At 44.2% G+C, this 23,980-nt stretch overlaps 1 protein-coding gene across 6 annotated transcripts in view; it reads left to right on the forward strand.

Moving 5' to 3' along the window:
- The window catches only part of ipo11 (importin 11), a 928,775-nt gene that overhangs the window by 487,120 nt on the left and 417,675 nt on the right, over positions 1-23,980 (forward strand). For all 6 annotated transcript variants that reach the window (XM_070869309.1, XM_070869300.1, XM_070869323.1 and 3 more), the window contains one exon: positions 4,912-5,027. In XM_070869309.1, coding sequence (XP_070725410.1) covers positions 4,912-5,027 — 116 coding nt within the window. The remainder of the gene's footprint in view (positions 1-4,911; positions 5,028-23,980) is intronic.

Consider the following 23,980-nt stretch of genomic DNA (forward strand, 5'->3'; position numbering starts at 1 on the left):
ACTGGCAAGTTTGTTCTTGCTTTTTCGTGGCTTATATTTCTCCTGGACACTTGATCATCTTTTTAAATGTTTCCCACTGCTGTTCTATTTCTTCATTTGTCAGTACATTTTTCCAGTTTACTTTTAACTAGTTCCATTCCCTTCTCCTTAAAATCAGCTTTTTCAAATTTATTATTTTAGTCTTTGTCTTATGTCCTTCTCAGTCTTTATCTTAAACCTTATTGTGTTGTGATCGCTATTGTGTAGATGTTCTCCAATGCTTACTTCTCTAGGTGTTCAGGTTAATTTCCCATTTTCAGATTCAGCAATGCTGCCTCTCTCAATTTTTTACATGCTGGGTAAAGAAGAAGTCTTGCACACAATGTAAAAACACCATTTCCTGTAATCATTTTGCTATCTCTTGTCAGTTTATTTGTTAATATCTCCTGTGATTATTTTATATCCTTTACTCATTTCACATATTTGTTTACATATTTTGTCCTCCCCCGACTTTCCACGATTAGTGATCTGTAGTATACCCCTGTGAGCGTGATCAATCTCTTGCCTTTTATTTCAATCCATATGGATTCTATTTCTACCTTTCTGTTAGTTATGTCCCTTTTTTCTCCTGCCATTATGCAATCTTTAATTAATACAGCAAAATTTCCTTCCTTATCCTTTCTGATTATGTTATAACCTGCAATATTTAGTTGACAATCCTGTCAACTGACAATCCTGTTCTTTATAATGTTTCAATTATTCCTATTGCATCTGGTTCGTTGCTGTTGCCTCCAGTTCCCCCATTTTATATTGGATGTAGTGTACATTACTGTATAGGCAGTTTAATTTATCTTAAGCAGTTCCTTTTGCTTCATTTTTAGCAGTCCTTTTATACTTCTGTTTTATAACTATTTACCTTCTGATTGTTTATCTTACTCTTATTTCTTACCTTGGTCTGACTTTTATTCTCATTTGTTTATTTTATCTTCAGACTTGTTATTTTCACCAGATGTATCTGCATAATGTGCACCCATCACTTTTGAGCAGTTCTTTGGGGAAACATGCATATTATATTTGTAGATTTGCAGTATATGTGTATATAGAATGGTTACAGCACAGAAGATGGCCATTCGGCCCATCGAACCTGCGCCGGCTAAATATACTTCAAATATTTTTTTCTCGCTATAACATAAGAACATAAGAATTAGGAACTGGAGTAGGCCATCCAACCCCTCGAGCCTGCTCCGCCATTCAACAAGATCATGGCTGATCTGGCCGTGGACTCAGCTCCACTTACCCGCCCGCTCCCCATAACCCTTAATTCACTTATTGGTTAAAAATCTATCTATCTGTGATTTGAATACATTCAATGAGCTAGCCTCAACTGCTTCCTTGGGCAGAGAATTCCACAGATTCACAACCCTCTGGGAGAAGAAATTCCTTCTCAACTCAGTTTTAAATTGGCTCCCCCGTATTTTCAGGCTGTGCCCCCTAGTTCTAGTCTCCCCGACCAGTGGAAACAACCTCTCTGCCTCTATCTTGTCTATCCCTTTCATTATTTTAAATGTTTCTATAAGATCACCCCTCATCCTTCTGAACTCCAATGAGTAAAGACCCAGTCTACTCAATCTGTCATCATAAGGTAACCCCCTCATCTCCGGAATCAGCCGAGTGAATCGTCTCTGAACACCCTCCAAAGCTAGTATATCCTTCCTTAAGTAAGATGACCAAAACTGCACGCAGTACTCCAGGTGCGGCCTCACCAATACCCTGTACAGTTGCAGCAGAACCTCCCTGCTTTTGTACTCCATCCCTCTTGCAATGAAGGCCAACATTCCATTCGCCTTCCTGATTACCTGCAAACTAACTTTTTGGGATTCATGCACAAGGACCCCCAGGTCCCTCTGCACCGCAGCATGTTGTAATTTCTCCCCATTCAAATAATATTCCCTTTTACTGTTTTTTTTTTCCCCCCAAGGTGGATGACCTCACATTTTCCGACATTGTATTCCATCTGCCAAACCTTAGCCCATTCGCTTAACCTATCTAAATCTCTTTGCAGCCTCTCTGTGTCCTCTACACAACCCGCTTTCCCACCAATCTTTGTGTCATCTGCAAATTTTGTTACACTACACTCTGTCCCCTCTTCCAGGTCATCTATGTGTATTGTAAACAGTTGTGGTCCCAGCACCGATCACTGTGGCACACCACTAACCACCGATTTCCAACCCGAAAAGGACCCATTTATCCCGACTCCCTGCTTTCTGTTAGCCAGCCAATTCTTGATCCATGCTAATACATTTCCTCCGACTCCGCATACCTTTATCTTCTGCAGTAACCTTTTGTGTGGCACCTTATCGAATGCCTTTTGGAAATCTAAATACACCACATCCATCGGTACACCTCTCTCCACCATGCTCGTTATATCCTCAAAGAATTCCAGTAAATTAGTTAAACATGATTTCCCCTTCGTGAATCCATGTTGCGTCTGCTTGATTGCACTATTCCTATCTTGATGTCCTGCTATTTCTTCCTTAATGATAGCTTCAAGCATTTTCCCCACTACAGATGTTAAATTAACCGGCCTATAGTTACCTGCCTTTTGTCTGCCCCCTTTTTTAAACAGAGGCGTTACATTAGCTGCTTTCCAATCCGCTGGTACCTCCCCAGAGTCCAGAGAATTTTGGTAGATTATAACGAATGCATCTGCTATAACTTCCGCCATCTCTTTTAATACCCTGGAATGCATTTCATCAGGACCAGGGGACTTGTCTACCTTGAGTCCCATTAGCCTTTCCAGCACTACCCCCCTAGTGATAGTGATTATCTCAAGGTCCCCCCTTCCCACATTCCCGTGACCAGCAATTTTTGGCATGGTTTTTGTGTCTTCCACTGTGAAGACCGAAGCAAAATAATTGTTTAAGGTCTCAGCCATTTCCACATTTCCCATTATTAAATCCCCCTTCTCATCTTCTAAGGGACCAACATTTACTTTAGTCAGTCTTTTCCATTTTATATATCGGTAAAAGCTTTTACTATCTGTTTTTATGTTTTGCGCAAGTTTACTTTCGTAATCTATCTTTCCTTTCTTTATTGCTTTCTTAGTCATTCTTTGCTGTCGTTTAAAATTTTCCCAAACTTCTAGTTTCCCACTAACCTTGGCCACCTTATATGCATTGGTTTTTAATTTGATACTCTCCTTTATTTCCTTGGTTATCCACGACTGGTTATCCCTTCTCTTACCACCCTTCTTTTTCACTGGAATATATTTTTGTTGAGCACTATGAAAGAGCTCCTTAAATGTCCTCCACTGTTCCTCAATTGTACCACCGTTTAGTCTGTGTTTCCAGTCTACTTTAGCCAACTCTGCCCTCATCCCACTGTAGTCCTCTTTGTTTAAGCATAGTACGCTCGTTTGAGACACTACTTCCTCACCCTCGATCTGTATTACAAATTCAACCATACTGTGATCACTCATTCCGAGAGGATCTTTTACTTGGAGATCGCTTATTATTCCTGTCTCATTACACAGGACCAGATCTAAGATAGCTTGCTCCCTTAAAGGTTCTGTAACATACTGTTCTAAGAAACAATCCCGTATGCATTCTATGAATTCCTCCTCAAGGCTACCCCGTGCGATTTGATTTGATCACTCGATATGTAGGTTAAAATCCCCCATGATTACTGCCGTTCCTTTTTCACATGCCTCCATTATTCCCTTGATTATTGTCCGCCCCACTGTGAAGTTATTATTTGGGGGCCTATAAACTATGCCCACCAGTGACTTTTTCCCTTTACTATCTCTAATCTCCACCCACAATGATTCAACATTTTGTTCATTAGAGCCAATATCGTCTCTCACAACTGCCCTGATATCATCCTTTATTAACAAAGCTACACCACCTCCTTTCCCTTCTTGTCCATCTTTCCGAATTGTCAGATACCCCTGTATGTTTAATGGCCACCTTGCAACCACGTTTCTGTAACGGCCACCAAATCATACCCATTTGTAATGATTTGTGCCGTCAACTCATTTACTTTATTTCGAATGCTGCGTGCGTTTAGGTAGAGTGTTTTAATACTAGTTTTTAAACCATAATTTTTAGTTTTGACCCCTCCTGCAGCCCCTTTATATTCATACATATTGTCCCTTCCTATCACCTTGTGGTTTACACTTACCCCAGTGTTACTCTGCTCTGTTGCCTCCTGCCTTTTGCATTCTTTCTTGGGGTCCTGTTCATCTGAGCTCTCCCCCATTCTAACTAGCTCAGAGCCCTCTCCTGGGTTCCGAATACCACTCGTATTGAGGCACCAAGCTTTCATGCTTGTCTTTTTATTACATTTTGACCCTTTAGAATTTTGCTGTGCAATGGCCCTTTTTGTTTTTTGCCTTGGGTTTCTCTGCCTTCCACTTTTACTCATCTCCTTTCTGTCTTTTGCTTCTGTCTCTATTTTGTCTCCCTCTATCTCCCTGCATGGTTCCCATCCCCCTGCCATATTAGTTTAACTCCTCCCCAACAGCACTAGCAAACACTCCCCCGAGGACATTGGTTCCGGTCCTGCCCAGGTGCAGACCGTCCGGTTTGTACTGGTCTCACCTCCCCCAGAACCAGTTCCAATGCCCCAGGAAGTTGAATCCCTCTCTGCTGCACCACTGCTCAAGCCACGTATTCATCTGAGCTATCCTGCGATTCCTACTCTGACTAGCACGTGGTACTGGTAGCAATCCCGAGATTACTACTTTTGAGGTCCTACTTTTTAAAATTTAGCTCCTAGCTCTTTAAATTCGTCTCGTAGGACCTCATCCCTTTTTTTTCCTATGTCGTCGGTACCAATGTGCACCACGACAACTGGCTGTTCTCCCTCCCTTTTCAGAATGTCCTATGAAGCGGAATTATTTATTCACTTTTCCTGCTGTTTACTTATCTCTAGGGTTTGGGAGCAGATAGCAAAAATCTCTACCCATTCTTGCTGCCAGTCATTCAGCTGAGTACAGATGTCTCCCAGCCTCCCCATGTTTACCTCCTGGAGGATGGTTTAGAGTTGTGGTGAGTAGACCTTACTGAGAGTTCTTTTGTCAAATGAACATAACACGAAAGGAAATGCTTGCACTTCTATTGATGCAGCATCATTTATTTAGTGTGTCAATTAGTCATATTTTGTGGACAAAAAGCAAGACGATGATGCTGCCATAATTCTTCACCATGAACTGCATAGTGAATTAGTGTTTTTTTTAAAATTGGCCCATTGTCGAATTCCTTGTCATCTAGCTTTATTTGTGGAGGTATGCAGATTTCAACATTATTTATAAAGTGAAAGTGATGCTCCCTGAAAAGTAAAGATGGATGATTGTCGCACTTGTTGATTTCTTGAACATTTTGATAATAGGCAGTCCCTCGTATTGAGGATGATTTGCTTCCACGCCAAAATGGGATGAGTTCAGAGGTGTTTCAATAAAGGACCTGATATTCCAGGTCCCGAACTGCATGTTGAAGAGTGGAAGATGCCTGTGCGTGGATTTTTTTAATGTGTGGTGGCCGTTGCACACCAGCCACCACATGGGCTTGACACAGCTAGGTCTTGGTCCAGTGGCAAGGATTAAGCAAGACGACTGGAGACCTGCTGTGCTGCACGGACCTAATGTGCAAACATATCACAGTGTGGGCTGGCCCGTGCTGCCCGTGGGCCCTCGCCTCTTCTGGGCCCCGAACTCGCACCTCTCCTGGGCCCCGATCATGTCGCTCTGCAATCTTGCGCCACTCCTTCGCCTCGACCTCGCCGCTCCTGTTGTACCTGCCCACATTCCAATCACCGACCTGGGTTATGGTGACGTCCAATCCAGCCGCCCTCCAGCACGCGCTGTACCCTGACACAGTGTGCTCCTTTGAAGGCCCCGGCCTGCTGATGGTCCGACTTACTTAACAAATGGGAGGCCATAGTTGTCTGAAATATGAACCTAAATGAATCTGCAATGCTGTGTAACTATGCAACCCCTATGAAGAGAAGACCTTTTGCAAGAACTTTGGTGGTAAAACTCTGGTGAATTTACAATTAACATAGGAATGCCAACTTCAGATGCTGCCATTTCCCCAGTGGCTAGTGCTGTGTGCTGCCAAATCTTAGCTGTATTTCCCTCAGAACAGTATGTGCCACTTGGTTCAAATGTTAAATATGCATTCTCCAAATTAGCCAATGTTCAGGACAGTCAATAAATGAGCATGAGGTTTGCAGAATCAGGCTTGTGCATCTGCAGCCAAGTATTCGAGAAAGAAAACGGATGACTGCTGGTTTGTGTTTTTATTTTTTGGAACATTGATATTTGCTGTTTTTGCAGTTTAAACACAGGAGATATGTTGTAAGAAAAGACTAAAAAATGAACACACAATTGTATTAAGTTCTATTGGTATTAACAGTCTGTATTGATTAAGTTTTTATTTCAATATAGAGAAATAATTTAAAGAGTGAAATTCATAATCCAGATCAACAACCAGGGTACAGTCTCTATACCGAGAGACTATTGATGTCTGCCAGCTCATTTATTTCCCTGATTGCCAGTAAATATTTGCCCTATTATATTTTTTTCTGCAACTTTTACCAATGTTTGAAAAGTCATAAATAATGACAAAATGGTTCCCAGGAAGTTTTCCAAGAAATTAAATGAAAAAATGCAGAAATCTATTTCTGAATGGACTATGTTCAGAACACAAGGTTTAGAACACTTGATCTTCTGAATAATGCAGTGACCTAACAGTGCCAAGTTTCCAAAGCTTCACTCTTCAGCTTCCAAATTTATTAAAAACTGGATGCCAATTCAAAATCAACTCAAAAGTAGAAATTCTGGCACCTGACATTGTATGGAATACTTGATCTGTAGCGCATTGTGACTACATAGCCGAGGGAACATATATAATGCAATTTCATAAATGGATGATAATGGGATTCTGAGATTCATTCTAGTTAACTATTGTTGTCTTTTTAATGCAAAATAATGTTCCTTCGTTGTAATTCAAGGTTTAGGTGCAGTCTAAGCCAAATGTAGTGAAAATATTGTATTTGGCCACTAGTTCCTTGTGACTTGCTGGGAGTAACATGCAATGATCTGAATCATTCATCCTTTTCATATTGACTGATGGTGGCCATCATTTTCCAGGGTGGTAGTGGACGCATTCGGTGGCGGGTCGGGTGGGAAAGTTGTTACTTTTGACAGCTGGTCGTGCTGTCATCCTGCCCGGCGGTGCATCTGTCATTGCCGTGCCGACGCAACCCGACTGGCAGCAGCGAGCAACCCAATTGAGATGATTAACAACGAGTTGTCAGATCCTTAACAGGCTTTTTTAACTTACTTTTTAAATTTAATTACATGGCCATGGGAACCACACTGCTCAGGAAGCACGTCTGTCAACCTGAGGAGGGAATCCCGTGGCCTTTGCTCCAGCTGATTACTTGACAGCATCAAATGTACAGTAAAAGCTCCCACCTAACACATGATCACTTTCCCAGGCAGAACCTGTTGTTCAGTCCATTTCCAGTACAGATTCTGCAGGCTGCAAATCTTTTTTAAAAAGGAGGTAGAGAGAAAACACGGAATTATCGACCGGTTAGCCTGACATCGGTCGTGGGAAAAATGCTGGAATCAGTTATTAAAGATGTAATAGCTTCACATTTGGAAAGCAGTGACAGGATCGGTCCAAGTTAGCATGGATTCATGAAAGGGAAATCATGCTTGACAAATCTTCTAGAATTTTTTGAGGATGTAACTCGTAGAGTGGATAAGGGAGAACCAGTGGATGTGGTGTATTTGGACTTTCAAAGGGCTTTTGACAAGGCACCACAAGAGATTAGTGCGAAAAGTTAAGGCACATGGTATTGGGGATAATGTATTGACATGGACATAATTGGTTGGCAGACAGGAAGCGAAGAGTGGGAATAAACGGATCCTTTTCAGAATGGCAGGCAGCGACAAATGGGGGTACCGCAAGATTCAGTGCTGGGACCCCAGCTATTTACAATATATATTAATGATTTAAACGAAGGAATTGAAGGTAATATCTCCAAGTTTGCAGATGACACTAAGCTGGGTAGCAGTGTGAGCTGTGAGGGGGATGCTAAGAGGCTGCAGGGTGACTTGGACAGGTTCGGTGAGTGGGCAAATGCATGGCAGATGCAATATAATGTGGATAAATGTGAGGTTATCCACTTTGGTGGCAAAAACAGGAAGGCAGATTATTATCTGAATGGTGATAGATTAGTAAAAGGAGAGGTGCAATGAGACCTGGGTGTCATGATACATCAGTCATTGAAAGTAGGCATGCAGGTACAGCAGGCAGTAAAGAAAGCAAATGGCATGTTGGTCTTCATAGCGAGAGGAGCAAGGAGGTTTTACTGCAGTTACACAGGGCCTTGATGAGATCACACCTTGAATATTGTGTGCAGTTTTACTCTTCTAATCTGAGGAAGGACATTCTTGCTATTGAGGGAGTGCAGCAAAGCTTCACCAGACTGATTCCCGGGATGGCAGGACTGACATATGAAGAAAGACTGGATTGACTAGGCTTGTATTCACTGGAATTTAGAAGAATGAGAGGGGATCTCATAGAAAAACATAACATTCTGACAGGATTGGACAGGTTAGATGCAGGAAGAATGTTCCCGATGTTGGGGAAGTCTAGAACCAGGGGTCACAGTCTAAGGATAAGAGGTAAGCCATCTCGGACCGAGATGAGGAGAAACTTTTTCACCCAGAGAATTGTGAACCTATGGCATTCTCTACCACAGAATATTGTTGAGTCCAGTTCGTTGGATATATTCAAAAGGGAGTTAGATGTGGCCCTTACGGCTAAAGGGATCAGGGGGTATGGAGAGTAGGCAGGACTGGGGTACTGAAGTTGCATGATCAGCCATGATCATATTGAATGGTGGTGCAGGCTCGAAGGGCCGAATGCACCTATTTTCTATGTTTCCAACAAAGTCTCCATCCAGTCTCACCTCATTGGAAGAACTCTCTCACCATTGACAGAATGCTTCTGGTCATCTTTCGTTCACCTGCCATCATTCCATCAATATTGGTGTCGTTTATACTGTCTCACCTTCGTCTTCAGAATCTGACCACGATGAGCCCCAACACCAGCAGCACCGACCTTCTCTGCAATCACCTAATGCTCGAGGGCATCAGCACCCGAGTACATTGCTGCCCGGGAGGGCAGGGATGGCCTCATCATGGCTAGATTTAGTTAACTTTACACTGTACACCCATATGGCTTGCACATAATGCGCTTGGTTGGCACCACCCCACAACAACACAATGAAACATCCCTACATTGACCAAACCATTCCTTTCACCCTCATCACCATTGCTGGGGATACCGTTATGTCTCACCATTCACTGCAACTCACTAAGCCACTTCCAAAGGTGCACACAAATCTGTCCAGGACCGGAAAGTGTAGGAAATAAAGATTTTTATGTTTGACACCACATTAACAGAAACTTCACAAACATTGGATAAAGCACCCAAGTGGCTAACCTTGCGTGTTAGTTGGTGTGATTGCACTGGGGTGAGGGATGGCTAGTGAAGTGGGAATGTGATGATATAGAGAGAGAGGGATGGGTGGAGGTGCAAGGTATGTTGATGTGAGTAAGGATGAGTAGGGTAGATGGGGATGTGATGAGAGGCACAACAGGATGGAGTTGAGTGTGGCCTTGTATTAATGTTTCTTGACCTGATGAGATCATCAAAACATTTGCAGCACTGCACCCAGGATCCTGAACACGTCCCTGCTTGTGATCTCCTCTGTAATCTGCATCCAGGCTGTTTTGGTCTCCTGGGGAGGTCTCTTTTGCCCATCGGAATGGAAAAGAACCTCCCTGTGTGCTCTGACTCCCTCCATAACTTGAGTGCAGTCCTCTGCCTCTGTGCAGTCATTGTAAATGTTTGCAGCACTCCAATGTTCTAGTACGCTGACGGCACTATGTTAGATTAAGCGACCAATTCGATGTGGCCATGGTCCTTTTAAAGATCCCAACTGAAAAGACTTCATAGAAACATAGAAAATAGGTGCAGGAGTAGGCCATTCGGCCCTTCTAGCCTGCACCGCCATTCAATGAGTTCATGGCTGAACATTCAACTTCAGTACCCCATTCCTGCTTTCTCGCCATACCCCTTGATCCCCCTAGCAGTAAGGACCTCATCTAACTCCTTTTTGAATATATTTAGTGAATTGGCCTCAACAACTTTCTGTGGTAGAGAATTCCACAGGTTCACCACTCTCTGGGTGAAGAAGTTCCTCCGCATCTCGGTCCTAAATGGCTTACCCCTTATCCTTAGACTGTGACCCCTGGTTCTGGACTTCCCCAACATTGGGAACATTCTTCCGGCATCTAACCTGTCTAACCCCGTCAGAATTTTATATGTTTCTATGAGGTCCCCTCTCATTCTTCTGAACTCCAGTGAATACAAGCCCAGTTGATCCAGTCTTTCTTGATAGGTCAGTCCCGCCATCCCGGGAATCAGTCTGGTGAACCTTCGCTGCACTCCCTCAATAGCAAGAATGTCCTTCCTCAGGTTAGGAGACCAAAACTGTACACAATACTCCAGGTGTGGCCTCACCAATGCCCTGTACAACTGTAGCAACACCTCCCTGCCCCTGTACTCAAATCCCCTTGCTATGAAGGCCAACATGCCATTTGCTTTCTTAACCGCCTGCTGCACCTGCATGCCAACCTTCAATGACTGATGTACCATGACACCCAGGTCTCTTTGCACCTCCCCTTTTCCTAATCTGTCACCATTCAGATAATAGTCTGTCTCTCTGTTTTTACCACCAAAGTGGATAACCTCACATTTATCCACATTATACTTCATCTGCCATGCATTTGCCCACTCACCTAACCTATCCAAGTCGCTCTGCAGCCTCACAGCATCCTCCTCGCAGCTCACACTGCCACCCAACTTAGTGTCATCCGCAAATTTGGCGATACTACATTTAATCCCCTCGTCTAAATCATTAATGTACAATGTAAACAGCTGGGGCCCCAGCACAGAACCTTGCGGTACCCCACTAGTCACTGCCTGCCATTCTGAAAAGTACCCATTTACTCCTACTCTTTGCTTCCTGTCTGACAACCAGTTCTCAATCCATGTCAGTACACTACCCCCAATCCCATGTGCTCTAACTTTGCACATCAATCTCTTGTGTGGGACCTTGTCGAACGCCTTCTGAAAGTCCAAATATACCACATCAACTGGTTCTCCCTTATCCACTCTACTGGAAACATCCTCAAAAAATTCCAGAAGATTTGTCAAGCATGATTTCCCTTTCACAAATCCATGCTGACTTGGACCTATCATGTCACCTCTTTCCAAATGCACTGCTATGACATCCTTAATAATTGATTCCATCATTTTACCCACTACCGATGTCAGGCTGACCGGTCTATAATTCCCTGTTTTCTCTCTCCCTCCTTTTTTAAAAAGTGGGGTTACATTGGCTACCCTCCACTCCATAGGAACTGATCCAGAGTCAATGGAATGTTGGAAAATGACTGTCAACGCATCCACTATTTCCAAGGCCACCTCCTTAAGTACTCTGGGATGCAGTCCATCAGGCCCTGGGGATTTATCGGCCTTCAATCCCATCAATTTCCCCAACACAATTTCCCGGCTAATAAGGATTTCCCTCAGTTCCTCCTCCTTACTAGACCCCCCGACCCCTTTTATAACCGGAAGGTTGTTCGTGTCCTCCTTCGTGAATACCGAACCAAAGTACTTGTTCAATTGGTCCGCCATTTCTTTGTTCCCCGTTATGACTTCCCCTGATTCTGACTGCAGGGGACCTACGTTTGTCTTTACTAACCTTTTTCTCTTTACATATCTATAGAAACTTTTGCAATCCGTCTTAATGTTCCCTGCAAGCTTCTTCTCATACTCCATTTTCCCTGCCCTAATCAAACCCTTTGTCCTCCTCTGCTGAGTTCTAAATTTCTCCCAGTCCCCAGGTTCGCTGCTATTTCTGGCCAATTTGTATGCCACTTCCTTGGCTTTAATACTATCCCTGATTTCCCTTGATAGCCACGGTTGAGCCACCTTCCCTTTTTTATTTCTATGCCAGACAGGAATGTACAATTGTTGTAGTTCATCCATGCGGTCTCTAAATGTCTGCCATTGCCCATCCACAGTCAACCCCTTAAGTATCATTCGCCAATCCATCTCAGCCAATTCACGCCTCATACCTTCAAAGTTAGCCTTCTTTAAGTTCTGGACCATGGTCTCTGAATTAACTGTTTCATTCTCCATCATCATCAATGACTTCACCAGACTTGCACCATTTAATTGGACCGGGTAATGCGCTGGACAGGCTTAATAGGCCCTATTAAGACAAAGTCATTTTCAGCAGCGGGATGGAACCAGCAGCGGGGTCGCAACTTGCCATGGCCACTACCCTCACCGGACCTGCTGAGGGGCGGGATTTTATTTTGAACAGCGGATTCCAGATACCGCTGCCACGTGCCTTTCCCAGATGTCAAGTCTGTCAGTGCTGAACAGACCCGACACGCGGGGGTCGGCGGGGCGGGGGGGCAATTCATGTCATTATGATCTTGTTAACAACCACTTAAAAAGTATTTTGAGCTCACCATTACATTTTACGAGGTTACATAAGAACAGAACATAAGAACATAAGAAATAGGAGCAGGAGTAGGCCATACGGCCCCTCGAGCCTGTTCCGCCATTTAATATGATCATGGCTGATCCAATCATGGACTCAGCTTCACTTCCCTGCCCACTCCCCATAATTCCTTCTTCCTATATCGGTTAAGAAACTGTCTGTCTATGTCTTAAATTTATTCAATGTCCCAGCTTCCACAGCTCTGAGGCAGCGAATTCCAGAGATTTCCAACCCTCAGAGAAGAAATTCCTCCTCATTTCAGTTTTAAATGGACGGCCCCCTATTCTAAGATTATGCCCCCTAGTTCTAGTCTCCCCCATCAGTGGAAACATCCTCGCTGCATCCACCTTGTCAAGCCCCCTCATAGTCTTACACATTTTGATAAGATCACCTCTCATTTTTCTGAATTCCAATGAGTAGAGGCCCAACCTACTCAGCCTTTCCTCATAAGTCAAACCCCCTCATCTCCGGAATCAACCTAGTGAACCTTCTCTGAACTGCCTCAAAGCAAGTATATCCTTTCGTAAATATGGAAACCAAAACTGTACGCAGTATTCCAGGTGTGGCCTCACCAATACCCTGTATAACTGAAGCAAGACTTCCCTGCTTTTATACTCCATCCCCCTTGCAATAAAGGCCAAGATTCCATTGGCCTTCCTGATCACTTGCTGTACTAGCATATTAACCTTTTGTGTTTCATGCACAAGTAGTCCCAGGTCCCGCTGTACTGCAGCACTTTGCAATTTTTCTCCATTTAAATAATAACTTGCTCTTTGATTTTTTCTGCCAAAGTGCATGACCTCACACTTTCCAACATTATACTCCATCTGCCAAATTTTTGCCCACTCACTTAGCCTGTCTATGTCCTTTTGCAGATTTTTTGTGTCCTCCTCACACATTGCTTTTCCTCCCATCTTTGTATCGTCAGCAAACTTGGCTATGTTACACTCTGTCCCTTCTTTGAAGTCTTTAATATAGATTATAAATAGTTGGGGTCCCAGCACTGATCCCTGCGGCACCCCACTAGTTACAGATTGCCAGCCTGAGAATGAACCATTTATCCTGACTCTCTGTTTTCTGTTAGTTAGCCACTCCTCTATCCATGCTAATATATTATCCCCAACCCCGTGAACTTTTATCTTGTGCAGTAACCTTTTATGTGGCACTTTGTCAAATGTCTTCTGGAAGTTTAAATACACCACATCCACTGGTTCCCCTTTATCCACACTGTTCGTTACATCCTCAAAGAATTCCAGCAAGTTTGTCAAACATGACTTCCCCTTCATAAATCCATGCTGACTCTGCCTGACCGAATTATGTTTTTCCAAATGTCCTGCTGCTGCTTCTTTAATAATGGACTCCAACATTTTCCCCAGAGATGTTAGGCTAACTGGTCTATAGTTTCCTGCTTTTTGTCTGCCTCCTTTTTTAAATAGGGACGTTATATTTGCAGTTTTCCAATCTGCTGGGACCTCCCCCAGAATCCAGGGAATTTTGGTAAATTACAACCAATTCATCCATTATCCCTGCCGCTACTTCTCTTAAGACCCTAGAATGCAAGCCATCAGGTCCAGGGAATTTATCCGCCTTTAGTCCCATTATCTTGCCCAGGGGATCCATGTTGCTCGGGGATCACGTCAGGCAAGGAGGTCAGGAGTTGTGTTGCCATGAAATTATTTCTTTACTTGACAGCTGCAAATGTGCTATTAAAGCTCCCATCTCACAGCTGTTCACTTACTGCATTTTGAAGACAGATTCAGCTTTATACAGGTTGCAAATGTTTGGAGTAAACTCTGTATCCAGTGTCACCTCATTGGAGCAACCTCTCAGCATTGACAGATTGCTTCTGTCATCTCAAGTTCACCTGCCATCTATTACATCAGCATCAGTGCCCTTGAAACTATCTCAGCTTGGTCTTCAGAATCCCACCACGATCAGCCCCATCACCAGCAGCACCAACAACACCAACCTTCTCCGCAATCAACTGATGCTGCACAGGACACAATTCATCAGCACCCGACCACATTGCTGCCAGGGATGGCCTGATTTACTTCGCTTGATGCTGTGCACCCTAACTGCCACATAATGCGCCACATACGCTTCCCAGTTTCTGCAGCACAGTGGCACATGTTATTGGAGCAACAAAACACAGATTTGTTGCTCGAACAACATGTGCCACTGTGCTGCAGAAACTGGGAAGCGTATGTGGCACATTATGTGCACAATGAAACAGAGTGAATGAGCCAGATTCAATTCCCTGGACTAGTAATCCCAGCTGTTGTGAGTAATGTAGTGAAGGCATAGCAGCAATTGGATATGAAGGATCTGTGGGGGTGGCGGGGGGGGAAAAGAGGAGAAACAGAAGGAATTATTTGCACTGTTCCTATCTGATGGTGCATTTATTTTATGTATTGATCAACTAGGTGTGTGACATATGCAGAACTCTTTTAACATAGAACATAACATAAGAAATAGGAGGAGGTCATACACCCCCTCGAGCCTGCTCCGCCATTCAGTAGGATCATGGCTGATCTTCAACCTCAACTCCACTTTCCCGCCCAATCCCCATATCCCTTAATTCCTCTGAAGTCCAAAAATCTATCGCTCTCAGTTTTGAATATGCTCAACGACTGGGTATCCACAGCCCTCTGGAATAGAGAGTTCCAAAGATTCACAACCCCCTGAGCGAAGAAATCTTTCCTCATCTCAGTCCTTAATGGCAGATCCTGAGATTGTGTCCCCTAGTTCTAGACTCTCCAGCCAGATGAAATAGTCTCGCAGCATCTACCCTGCCAAGCCCTCTCAGAATCAGATATGTTTCAATCACCTCTCATTCTTCTCAACTCTAGAGAGTATAGGCCCATTCTACTCAATCTCTTCTCATTGGACAACCCTCTCAGCCCAGGAATGAATCTTGTGAACCTTCGTTTCACCCCCTCTAAGGCACGTATATTGTTCCTTGGAAACGGAGACCAAAACTGTGCACAGTACTTCAGGTGTGGTCTCACCAAAGCCTGTACAATTGTAGCAATACCTCCTTACTCTTGTACTCCAACCATCTCGCAATAAAGGCCAACATACCATTTGCCTTCCTGATTGTTTACCTACTCTTGTAGCCATATTATTTATGTGGCTGGTCCAATTATGTTTCTGGTCAATGGTGGCCTCGCCACATAAAAGGTTACTGCAAAGATAAGAGCTCACAGGGTTGGTGGTAATATATTAGAATGGATAGAGGATTGGCTAACGAACAGAAAGCAGAGGGTCGTGATAAATGGGTCATTTTCAGGTTGGCAAACTAACTAGTGGGGTGCTGGGGCCTCAACTATATACAATTTATATTAATGACTTGGATGAAGGGACCGTGTGTAATGTAGCCAAATTTGCTGCTGATACAAAGCTAGGTGGGAAAGCAAGTTGTGAGGAGGACGCGAAGAATCGACAAAGGGATATAGATAGGCTAAGTGAGTGGACAAAAATTTGGAAGATGGAGTATAGTGTGGGAAAATGTGAGGTTATCCACTTTGATCGGAAAAATAAAAAAGAGAATTATTATTTAAGTGGGGAGAGATTACAAAATGCGGTGGTACAGAGGGATCTGGGGGTCCTTGTACGTGAAACACAAAAGGTTAGCATGCAGGTACAGCAAGTAATTAGGAAAGCAAATGGAATGTTGGCCTTTATTGCACGGGGAATAGAGTATAAAAGTAGAGAAATCCTGCTACAACTGTATAGGACACCTGGAATACTGCATACAGTTTTGGTCTCCTTATTTAAGAAGGATATACTTGCATTGGAGGCAGTTCAGAGAAGGTTCACGGGGTCGTCATATGAAGAAAGGTTGGGGCTATACTCATTGGAGTTTAGAAGACTTGGAGGTGATCTTATTGAAACGGATAAGATTCTGAGGGGGCTTGACAGGGTACATGCAGAGAGGATGTTTCCCTCGTGGAATCTTAGAACTAGGGGGCATAGTTTTTGAATAAGGGGTCGCCTATTTAAAACAGAAATAAGGAGGAATTTCTTCTTTTGAGTATCGTGAATCTTTGGAATTCTCTACCTCAGAGCTGTGGCGGCTGGGTCATTGAATGTATTTAAGATGGAGATAGACATATTTTTGAAAGATAAGGGAGTCAAGAGTTATTGAAAGTGGGCGGGTAGGTGGAGTTGAGGCCAGGATCAGATCAGCTATGATCTTATTGAATGGCAGAACAGGCTTGAGGGGCCAAATAGCCTACTCCTGCTCCTATTTCTTATGTTGGTCTTATGTTGATGGTGCGGGATTTGACTGGTAATGCCATTGAAGGTCAAGGGGAGGTGGTTAGACTTTCTCTTGTTGAAGATGATCATTGCCTGACACTGTATGGCATGAATGTTGCTTGCCACTGGGCTTGATATTTCTAAAAGCTTACTGTGGCCCTCCAGCATTAATATATTTCTAGCTCAGAATTTAAACTATTTATATTTTTCATTTAAGGCAGTGATTTATTTAAACTGCCAGCCATGCGATGGAAACCTTGAAGTGCTCAATCACAGACAAACCAGTGTGACAATTGCAATAAATGTCCCGTCAAGCAATTAAATAATTCTGTTTAATGTTATTTATTGTTTATCATTTAGCTCCATATAGATTCTACTTTTCCTTCCTCGCTTTAGTCCCCACTCCTGCAGCATGCACTGTGCAGACTGGGCAAGTGAATTAGTCCTACAAGAAGAGCTAGGGATTTTTTGCTTTTCAGTATTTTCTGCCCGCTTATTGGTCAACAGTTGTATGGCAAAGATTGCATAGCACAGATTGAACTGCGCTGCCTCCAGATATGGGCAGCTGCATGTACCATGTGGTTTCACTTCGTGGCATTGTTTGTCGGAACTCTAATTTGCTCTCCTGATTCACAGTATGGGCATACTATATCCTGTTGAATAATGGATTCTACTAGTTGGAAGTGCAAAGCTTCAGCAGCAGGTGCTTACCTCTTAAACTCATTTAAAATGGTCACCTAGCCCTGGATATGTGAACGTGGGTTCTCATATGTGGTCACCAAGTAGCACCTTCTGGTAGCTGTCAACCGTAATCTTGAGTTCACTCATCAGTTACATGGCAGAAATCTGCCTTCAGGGTAATGGAACAACTCGCACAAGGCAACTTGCAATGTGCCAATCATCTACTCACAATTTATATTGAAGTAACATTTTAGATTTACCTTTTCCATTCTGTTCATTATCTGTATAAGATCACCTCCCACATGCCACCTTTAACAATTGGAAAAGTTGTTTCCACTGCTTTCTCAAAACTCCTACCTTTGACATGAGCAATCAGCCCCATGCTCTTCCTGCACTGCCTCCAGTGCTTGAATGTCTCCTTTGCGTTTTGGCGACCAGAACAATGTTCGAGATACACAAGTCCAGTGCCATGTACTTATTATCAACTGTTTAATCCAAGCCTTCGTGACGAACTTTTCAAAAGGTGGCATGTACACTGTGAGGCAAATTCCTTCTGCAGAATACTCAGTGCCTGGTCACTGTGTGCCAGAAGTATTCCTTCCTGCATACATTTCCCCGTTGGCCACAATTCTTCATTTCTTCGTCGTCTTGTTGCAAATCCTATGCTACTATATTTGACACCTCTCATGCCTCAAACATTAACTGATTTAAGACTTGCTGTCATTGAAAAGAGATGAAAAAGACCAAATTGCACTTCAACTTTTCCCCATGTGGTCCCAAAGGTCTGTGTCCAGGCTGGATTTGGCATCCACCAAGCCTCACTGAAAACAACCTTTGTTTATGTATAGCAAAGTAAGGAGGATGATATGAAAGAAATAGTGCTCATGTTGTAAACTCCTTTTGTATTATCCGAACCATCATGGTTTTCAGATGTTACATTTTTTGATGTATCCCAGGCTGTTGAGCGAAGCAAAAGAGGAAATAGCAGAGGCCTTGACCATCATTTTAGTCCTCTTTGGATTTGGGCATGGTGCCAGAGGATTGGAAGACTGCTAATGTAGTACCCTTGTTTAAGAAGGGAGAAAGGGATAGGCCGAGTAATTACAGGCCTGTCAGCCTAAACTCAGTGGTGGGAAAATGGTTGGAAAAAATCCTGAAAGACAGGATAAATCTACATTTGGAAAGGCAAGGATTAATTAGGGACAGTCGCGCACGGATTTGTTAAGGGAAGATTGTGTTTTGACTAACCTGATTTGATTTTTTGAGGAGCTAACCAAGAGGGTCGATGAGGGTATATGGACTTTAGCAAAGTTTTTGATAAGGTCCCACATGGTAGACTGGTCACAAAGATTAAAGCCCATGGGATCCAGAGCAAAGTGGCAAGTTGGATCCAAAATTGGCTTAGAGGTAGGAAGCAAAGGGTAATGGTTGATGGATGTTTTTGTGACTGGAAGGATGGTTCCAGTGGGGTTCCGCAATGCTCAGTACTGGGTCCCTTGCTCTTTGTGGTATATATCAACGATTTAGATTTGAATATAGGGAGTATGATTAAGAAGTTTGCAGATGACACTAAAATTGGTTGTGTGGTTGATGATGAAGAGGAAAGTCATGGGCTGCAGGAGGATCTCAATCTACTGGTCAGGTGGGCAGAGCAGTGGCAAATGGAATTTAATTCAGAGAAGTGTGAGGTAATGCACTTTGGGAGGGCTAATAAGGAAAGGGTATACACATTAAGCGGTAGTGTAGATGAACAAAGGGATCTTGTCTACAGATCCCTGAAAGTAGCAGGCCAGGTGGATAAGGTGGTTAAGAAGGCATACGGAATGCTTGCCTTTATTGGCCGAGGCATAGAATATAAGAGCAGGGAGGTTATGCTTAAATTGTATAATACTTTGGTTAGGCCACAGCTGGAGTACTGTGTGCAGTTCTGTTCGCCGTATTGTATGAATGACGTGATTGCACTAGAGAGGGTGCAGAGGAGATTTACTCGGATGCTGCCTGGAATGGAGAATCGTAGTTATGAGGACAGATTGGATAGGTTGGGTTTGTTCTCATTGGAACAGAGGAGGTTGAGAGGAGACCTCATTGAGGTGTACAAAATATTGAGGAGCCTGGACATAGTGGATAGTAAGGGCCTATTTCCATTGGTGGAGGGGTCTATTACGAGGGGACATAATTTTAAGGTGGTTGGTGGAAGTTTTAGCTGGGATTTGAGGGGGGGGCTTCTTTACACAGTGCGTTGTGGGAATCTGGAACTCACTACCTGGAAGAGTGGTGGATGCAGAAACCCTCACCGCTTTTAAGAGATCGTTGGATGAGCACACAAAGTACCATAACCTGCAGGGTTACGGACCTAGAGCTGGTAATTGGGATTAGAATGGATAACCTCTTGTTGGCCGGCGCAGATATGATGGTAAGGACTGCAAGGAATCGAATAAGGCCAGGGTGATCTCCTGGACTAGTTTCAATCGCCTGGATGGGTTGGAGAGGAATTTTCCCAGATTTTTTTTTCCCTAAATTGGCCTGGGTTTTTAATCTTGATTTTGCCTCTCCCAGGAGATCATATGGCTCCGCTTGGAGTGGAATGTAGAATGTTTCATTGTAAGGGGTATCGCAGTTGTGTGGGCCGGACTGGTTGGGCTGGGTGCTCTTTACCTTTCCGCCATTGTTCATAGGTTTATATGTAACCTGCAGGGCTGCTGGCTCTTTGTCTGCCGGCGCAGTCACGATGGGCCAAAATGGCCTCCTGCACTGTAAATTTCTATGTTTCTTCTATGTTTCTATGGGTTAGACTTTCCACTTCACATCGCTAGCCTAGTGCCCATATATCGCCCAAAACTGCCTGCTTATTGCCCATTTTGACTGAGAAGTGAAAAGTTAAGCTGGAATATCGGCAGAAAATTCTTCCCAACTTTTGGCTCACATCGCACATCGCCCAGCCAAACTTTCGGCATATCATCGGGCTGATCGCTCGCCGAGAACATCGCTGGAGAATAGTGGCTTTTCCCGGGCCTTCCTCACAGAACTGGCCACTACGGACACCATTTTGAATGTCGGAGGAAGGGAAGAGGCTGCTTAAATAAGAGGGCTTATAATTTGAGTTATTCAAGGGTCTTTTACAGATAGATCCACTCACATTTATACTTATAATTAATTATAATAATAATAGCTTTTATTTTAGCAGATTAGGCATTTTATTACTAAAAAGGGCATTTATAGCAAGTGATAATATTAGTGATGGGGCCTACAGCTTCTCTGCCATTACTTGTAACTGCTCACACGCTGGTGTCTGAAAGGGTCAATCGAAGAGGTGGCAGAGTAATGCAGAGGCAGAGGAGGCGAACGTACAGCTGATGAACGTACAGGGAAAAGCAATCTTATCTCAACTTGTCTGAAAAAGCGCGTTTTAGGAGGCTGCGCTTCCGGTAGGAGATCATCGATGAGATATGCCAGCTCATCAAGAGGGATCTACAGCCTTCCAGCACCATCAGAACTGCACTGCCCGTTGAGGTAAAGGTTACTACGGCACTATCCTTCTACGCACCTGGATCCTTTCAGGCTTCAGCTGGCGATAGCTGTGGTATCTCTCAGCATGCCACACACTGCTCCATTTGACAGGTGACTGAAGCCCTTTACACTCGCATGATGGACTTTATATGCTTCCCTATGACCAGGGAGGCACCAACTGGGAAGGCTTTGGGTTTCTTGAGAATAGCAAACTTCCCAATGGTGCAGGGAGCAATAGACTGCACACACATCGCCCTGAAAGCCCCTTTACAGAACCCGGAGGTGTTTCATAACAGAAAGGGATTCCACTCCCTGAATGTGCAGCTTGTTGTCGACCACAACCAAATAACCATGACAGTAAATGCTACATTTCCCGGCAGCATCCATGATGCGCACATCCTGCGTGAGAATGCTATCCCTGACCTGTTTGTCAATCAGCCAGAAGGTCACGGTTGGATGCTGGGGGATAAAGGATATGGGGCTAGAATTTCCATTATTTTTGCATGCATAACGCCCACTTAATGTCCATTTTACCGCTGAAATGACGTGTTAACGCCCAGATATCGCCCATTGAGCCACAAAATGGAAACTGACACCCATTTTTCGGACACTTATCGCCGTGCGTTACTTTTACCATGTGTGTAATGCCGGCCAAAAATAATACCGTCCGCCCATTTTTTTGGGGCGGAATCATCAGAATGACCAAAACCAATGCCCATAATATCGCCCAGCGTTACTTTCATCACGTAATTAATGCCGAGGTTCAATAATACCGGCCGCCCACTTTGTCATAAAGATCAAATTTGCCAAAACTAACGGCCAGTATATTGCCCAGCATCACTTTCACCACCTTGCACACATCTCGCCCACAATATCGCTCGCCCAAAACACCGCTCTGAAAAAGTGGAACTGTTCTGAACTAATCACAGCGGTGTGGGCGCCATTTTTCAAATTGCAGCTCACTTCATTGGAGAGGCTTCTTCAACTTCGGGAGAGTTTGGATTGACACTCGAGTTCTTCTCAGGTGAAGTAACCATCTCAACAGACATCTTTTTATACTCTGGACAATTGGATTTTACTGTAGGTGTCTTTTAGTGTTGAAATTATTGCCTCTGATCAATCGGTATTATACTTTCATTGGAATGGGGCCAGCCATTTCTCAGCCTACATCGATTAATACGCAGATGCTGCAGAGTGCAATGGCACAACGTCTAATGCACACCATTATGTGCCCAATCTATGACGTACCAGAATGAGGAGGAGGTCCAGACCAGACACACAAGGAGAAGAGATCTTACTTCGACGTGTCCGAGAACACCTGTCTTCGGAGACTGCGCTTCCACAAAGTGGAGATCACTGAAATATGCCAGCTCATCAGGGCAGATCTGCAGCCTGCCATCACCTTCAGGACATCACTGTCCGTCAAGACCATCGCAGCACTGTCGTTCTACGCATCCGGTTCCTTTTGGGCCTCCGCGCTCCACATTTCTCCTCCGTCTCACCATGCCACACATCGCTGCATTAGACAGGTCATGGAGGCCCTGTACGCGTGTAGAATGGACTTTATCAGCTTCCCCATGACCACGGAGGCTCAGACTGACAGGGCTGGAACATTCTACCGCATTGCTAAGTTCCCCAAGGTGCAGGGAGAAATACAGTGTGCTCACATTGCCATGTGGACACCTTCTCAGGACCCAGAGCTTTTTCGCAACAGAAAAGGATTTCATGCCCTGAAGGTCCGACAAGTTGTCGACCACAACCAGATAGTAATGGCCGTGAATGCCAAGTGTGCAGGCAGCTTCCATGAGGCGCACATCCTGCGTGAGAGCGCTGTCTCTGACATGTTTAACAGTCAGCCACAAGGACAATGCTGGATACTTGGTGACCTGCAGCCTAGCCACCTGGCTGATGAACCCCTGTGTGACACCCACACTGAGGCCAAGAAGCGATACAACCAGAGCCACAGAGACACACGCAACGTGGTCCAGAAAACAATAACTGTGCTTAAATAGCGCTTTAGATGCCTGGAGCACTCAGGAGGGGAGCTACAATACAACCCTGAGCAAGTAGCTCAATTTGTGGTCGTGTGCTCCATGCTGCACAACCTGGCTATCCGGAGGGGACAAGAATTGCCAGAAGGGACTGATGGTCCACCTCAGGAGAGGGGAGAAGAGGAGGACGAGGGGCTGGACGCTGACCTCAGGCCAGACAATCAGGCTGACTATGCAGCCATGCCCACGCCCCCCTCCAGACCGCAGGAAAGGACCCGTAGTGGCTACATAGCTGCAAGATTCTTAAGTCAGGAGCGCATAAATAAGCGATTTGCCTGAAAGAACGTTGCTGTAATTTACAAAGCTGACTCACTGCTGTGTATGTGCAGCTCAGACATCGATGGTGGGCATCACCTTGGTGCCAGTTTAAGTTGATTCAAGTTAAGTTTAATTTTACCCTTTCATGTTAAGGAATCACCAGTGTGTAATGGTCCATCTTTCTGAGACAATGCGCAACAAGGTTATGTTGAATAAAAAACATTTTACACGACCATTGGTCTGAAATCATAAGTATCATGGGCAAAAACACCCCACCACCACCCCACTTTTTCGACCATTGACATCAATCAAATGGTCGACATATCCAGCAACACAGAACACAAAGGCAAAGCAGGAGGATGACCCCCCCCTCCCCCCCCCATACATTACAACAAATTGTATTGCATACACCGAGATGGAGATATAACACAGCCATCATCTGCAGACATGCACCTCACTTTCCTTCCCCCCCCTTTTTCTCCCCACCTCTACCCCTTCGCCTCCTCGCTCCATGCCGCCTGGATGAAGAGCTTCTCAGGCGGTGCCTCATTGGGGAGGTTGAAGGCAGAGGCGGTGGTTGCACA

This window comes from Pristiophorus japonicus, chromosome 2, assembly GCF_044704955.1.
Source record: "Pristiophorus japonicus isolate sPriJap1 chromosome 2, sPriJap1.hap1, whole genome shotgun sequence".
NCBI lineage: Eukaryota > Metazoa > Chordata > Chondrichthyes > Pristiophoridae > Pristiophorus > Pristiophorus japonicus.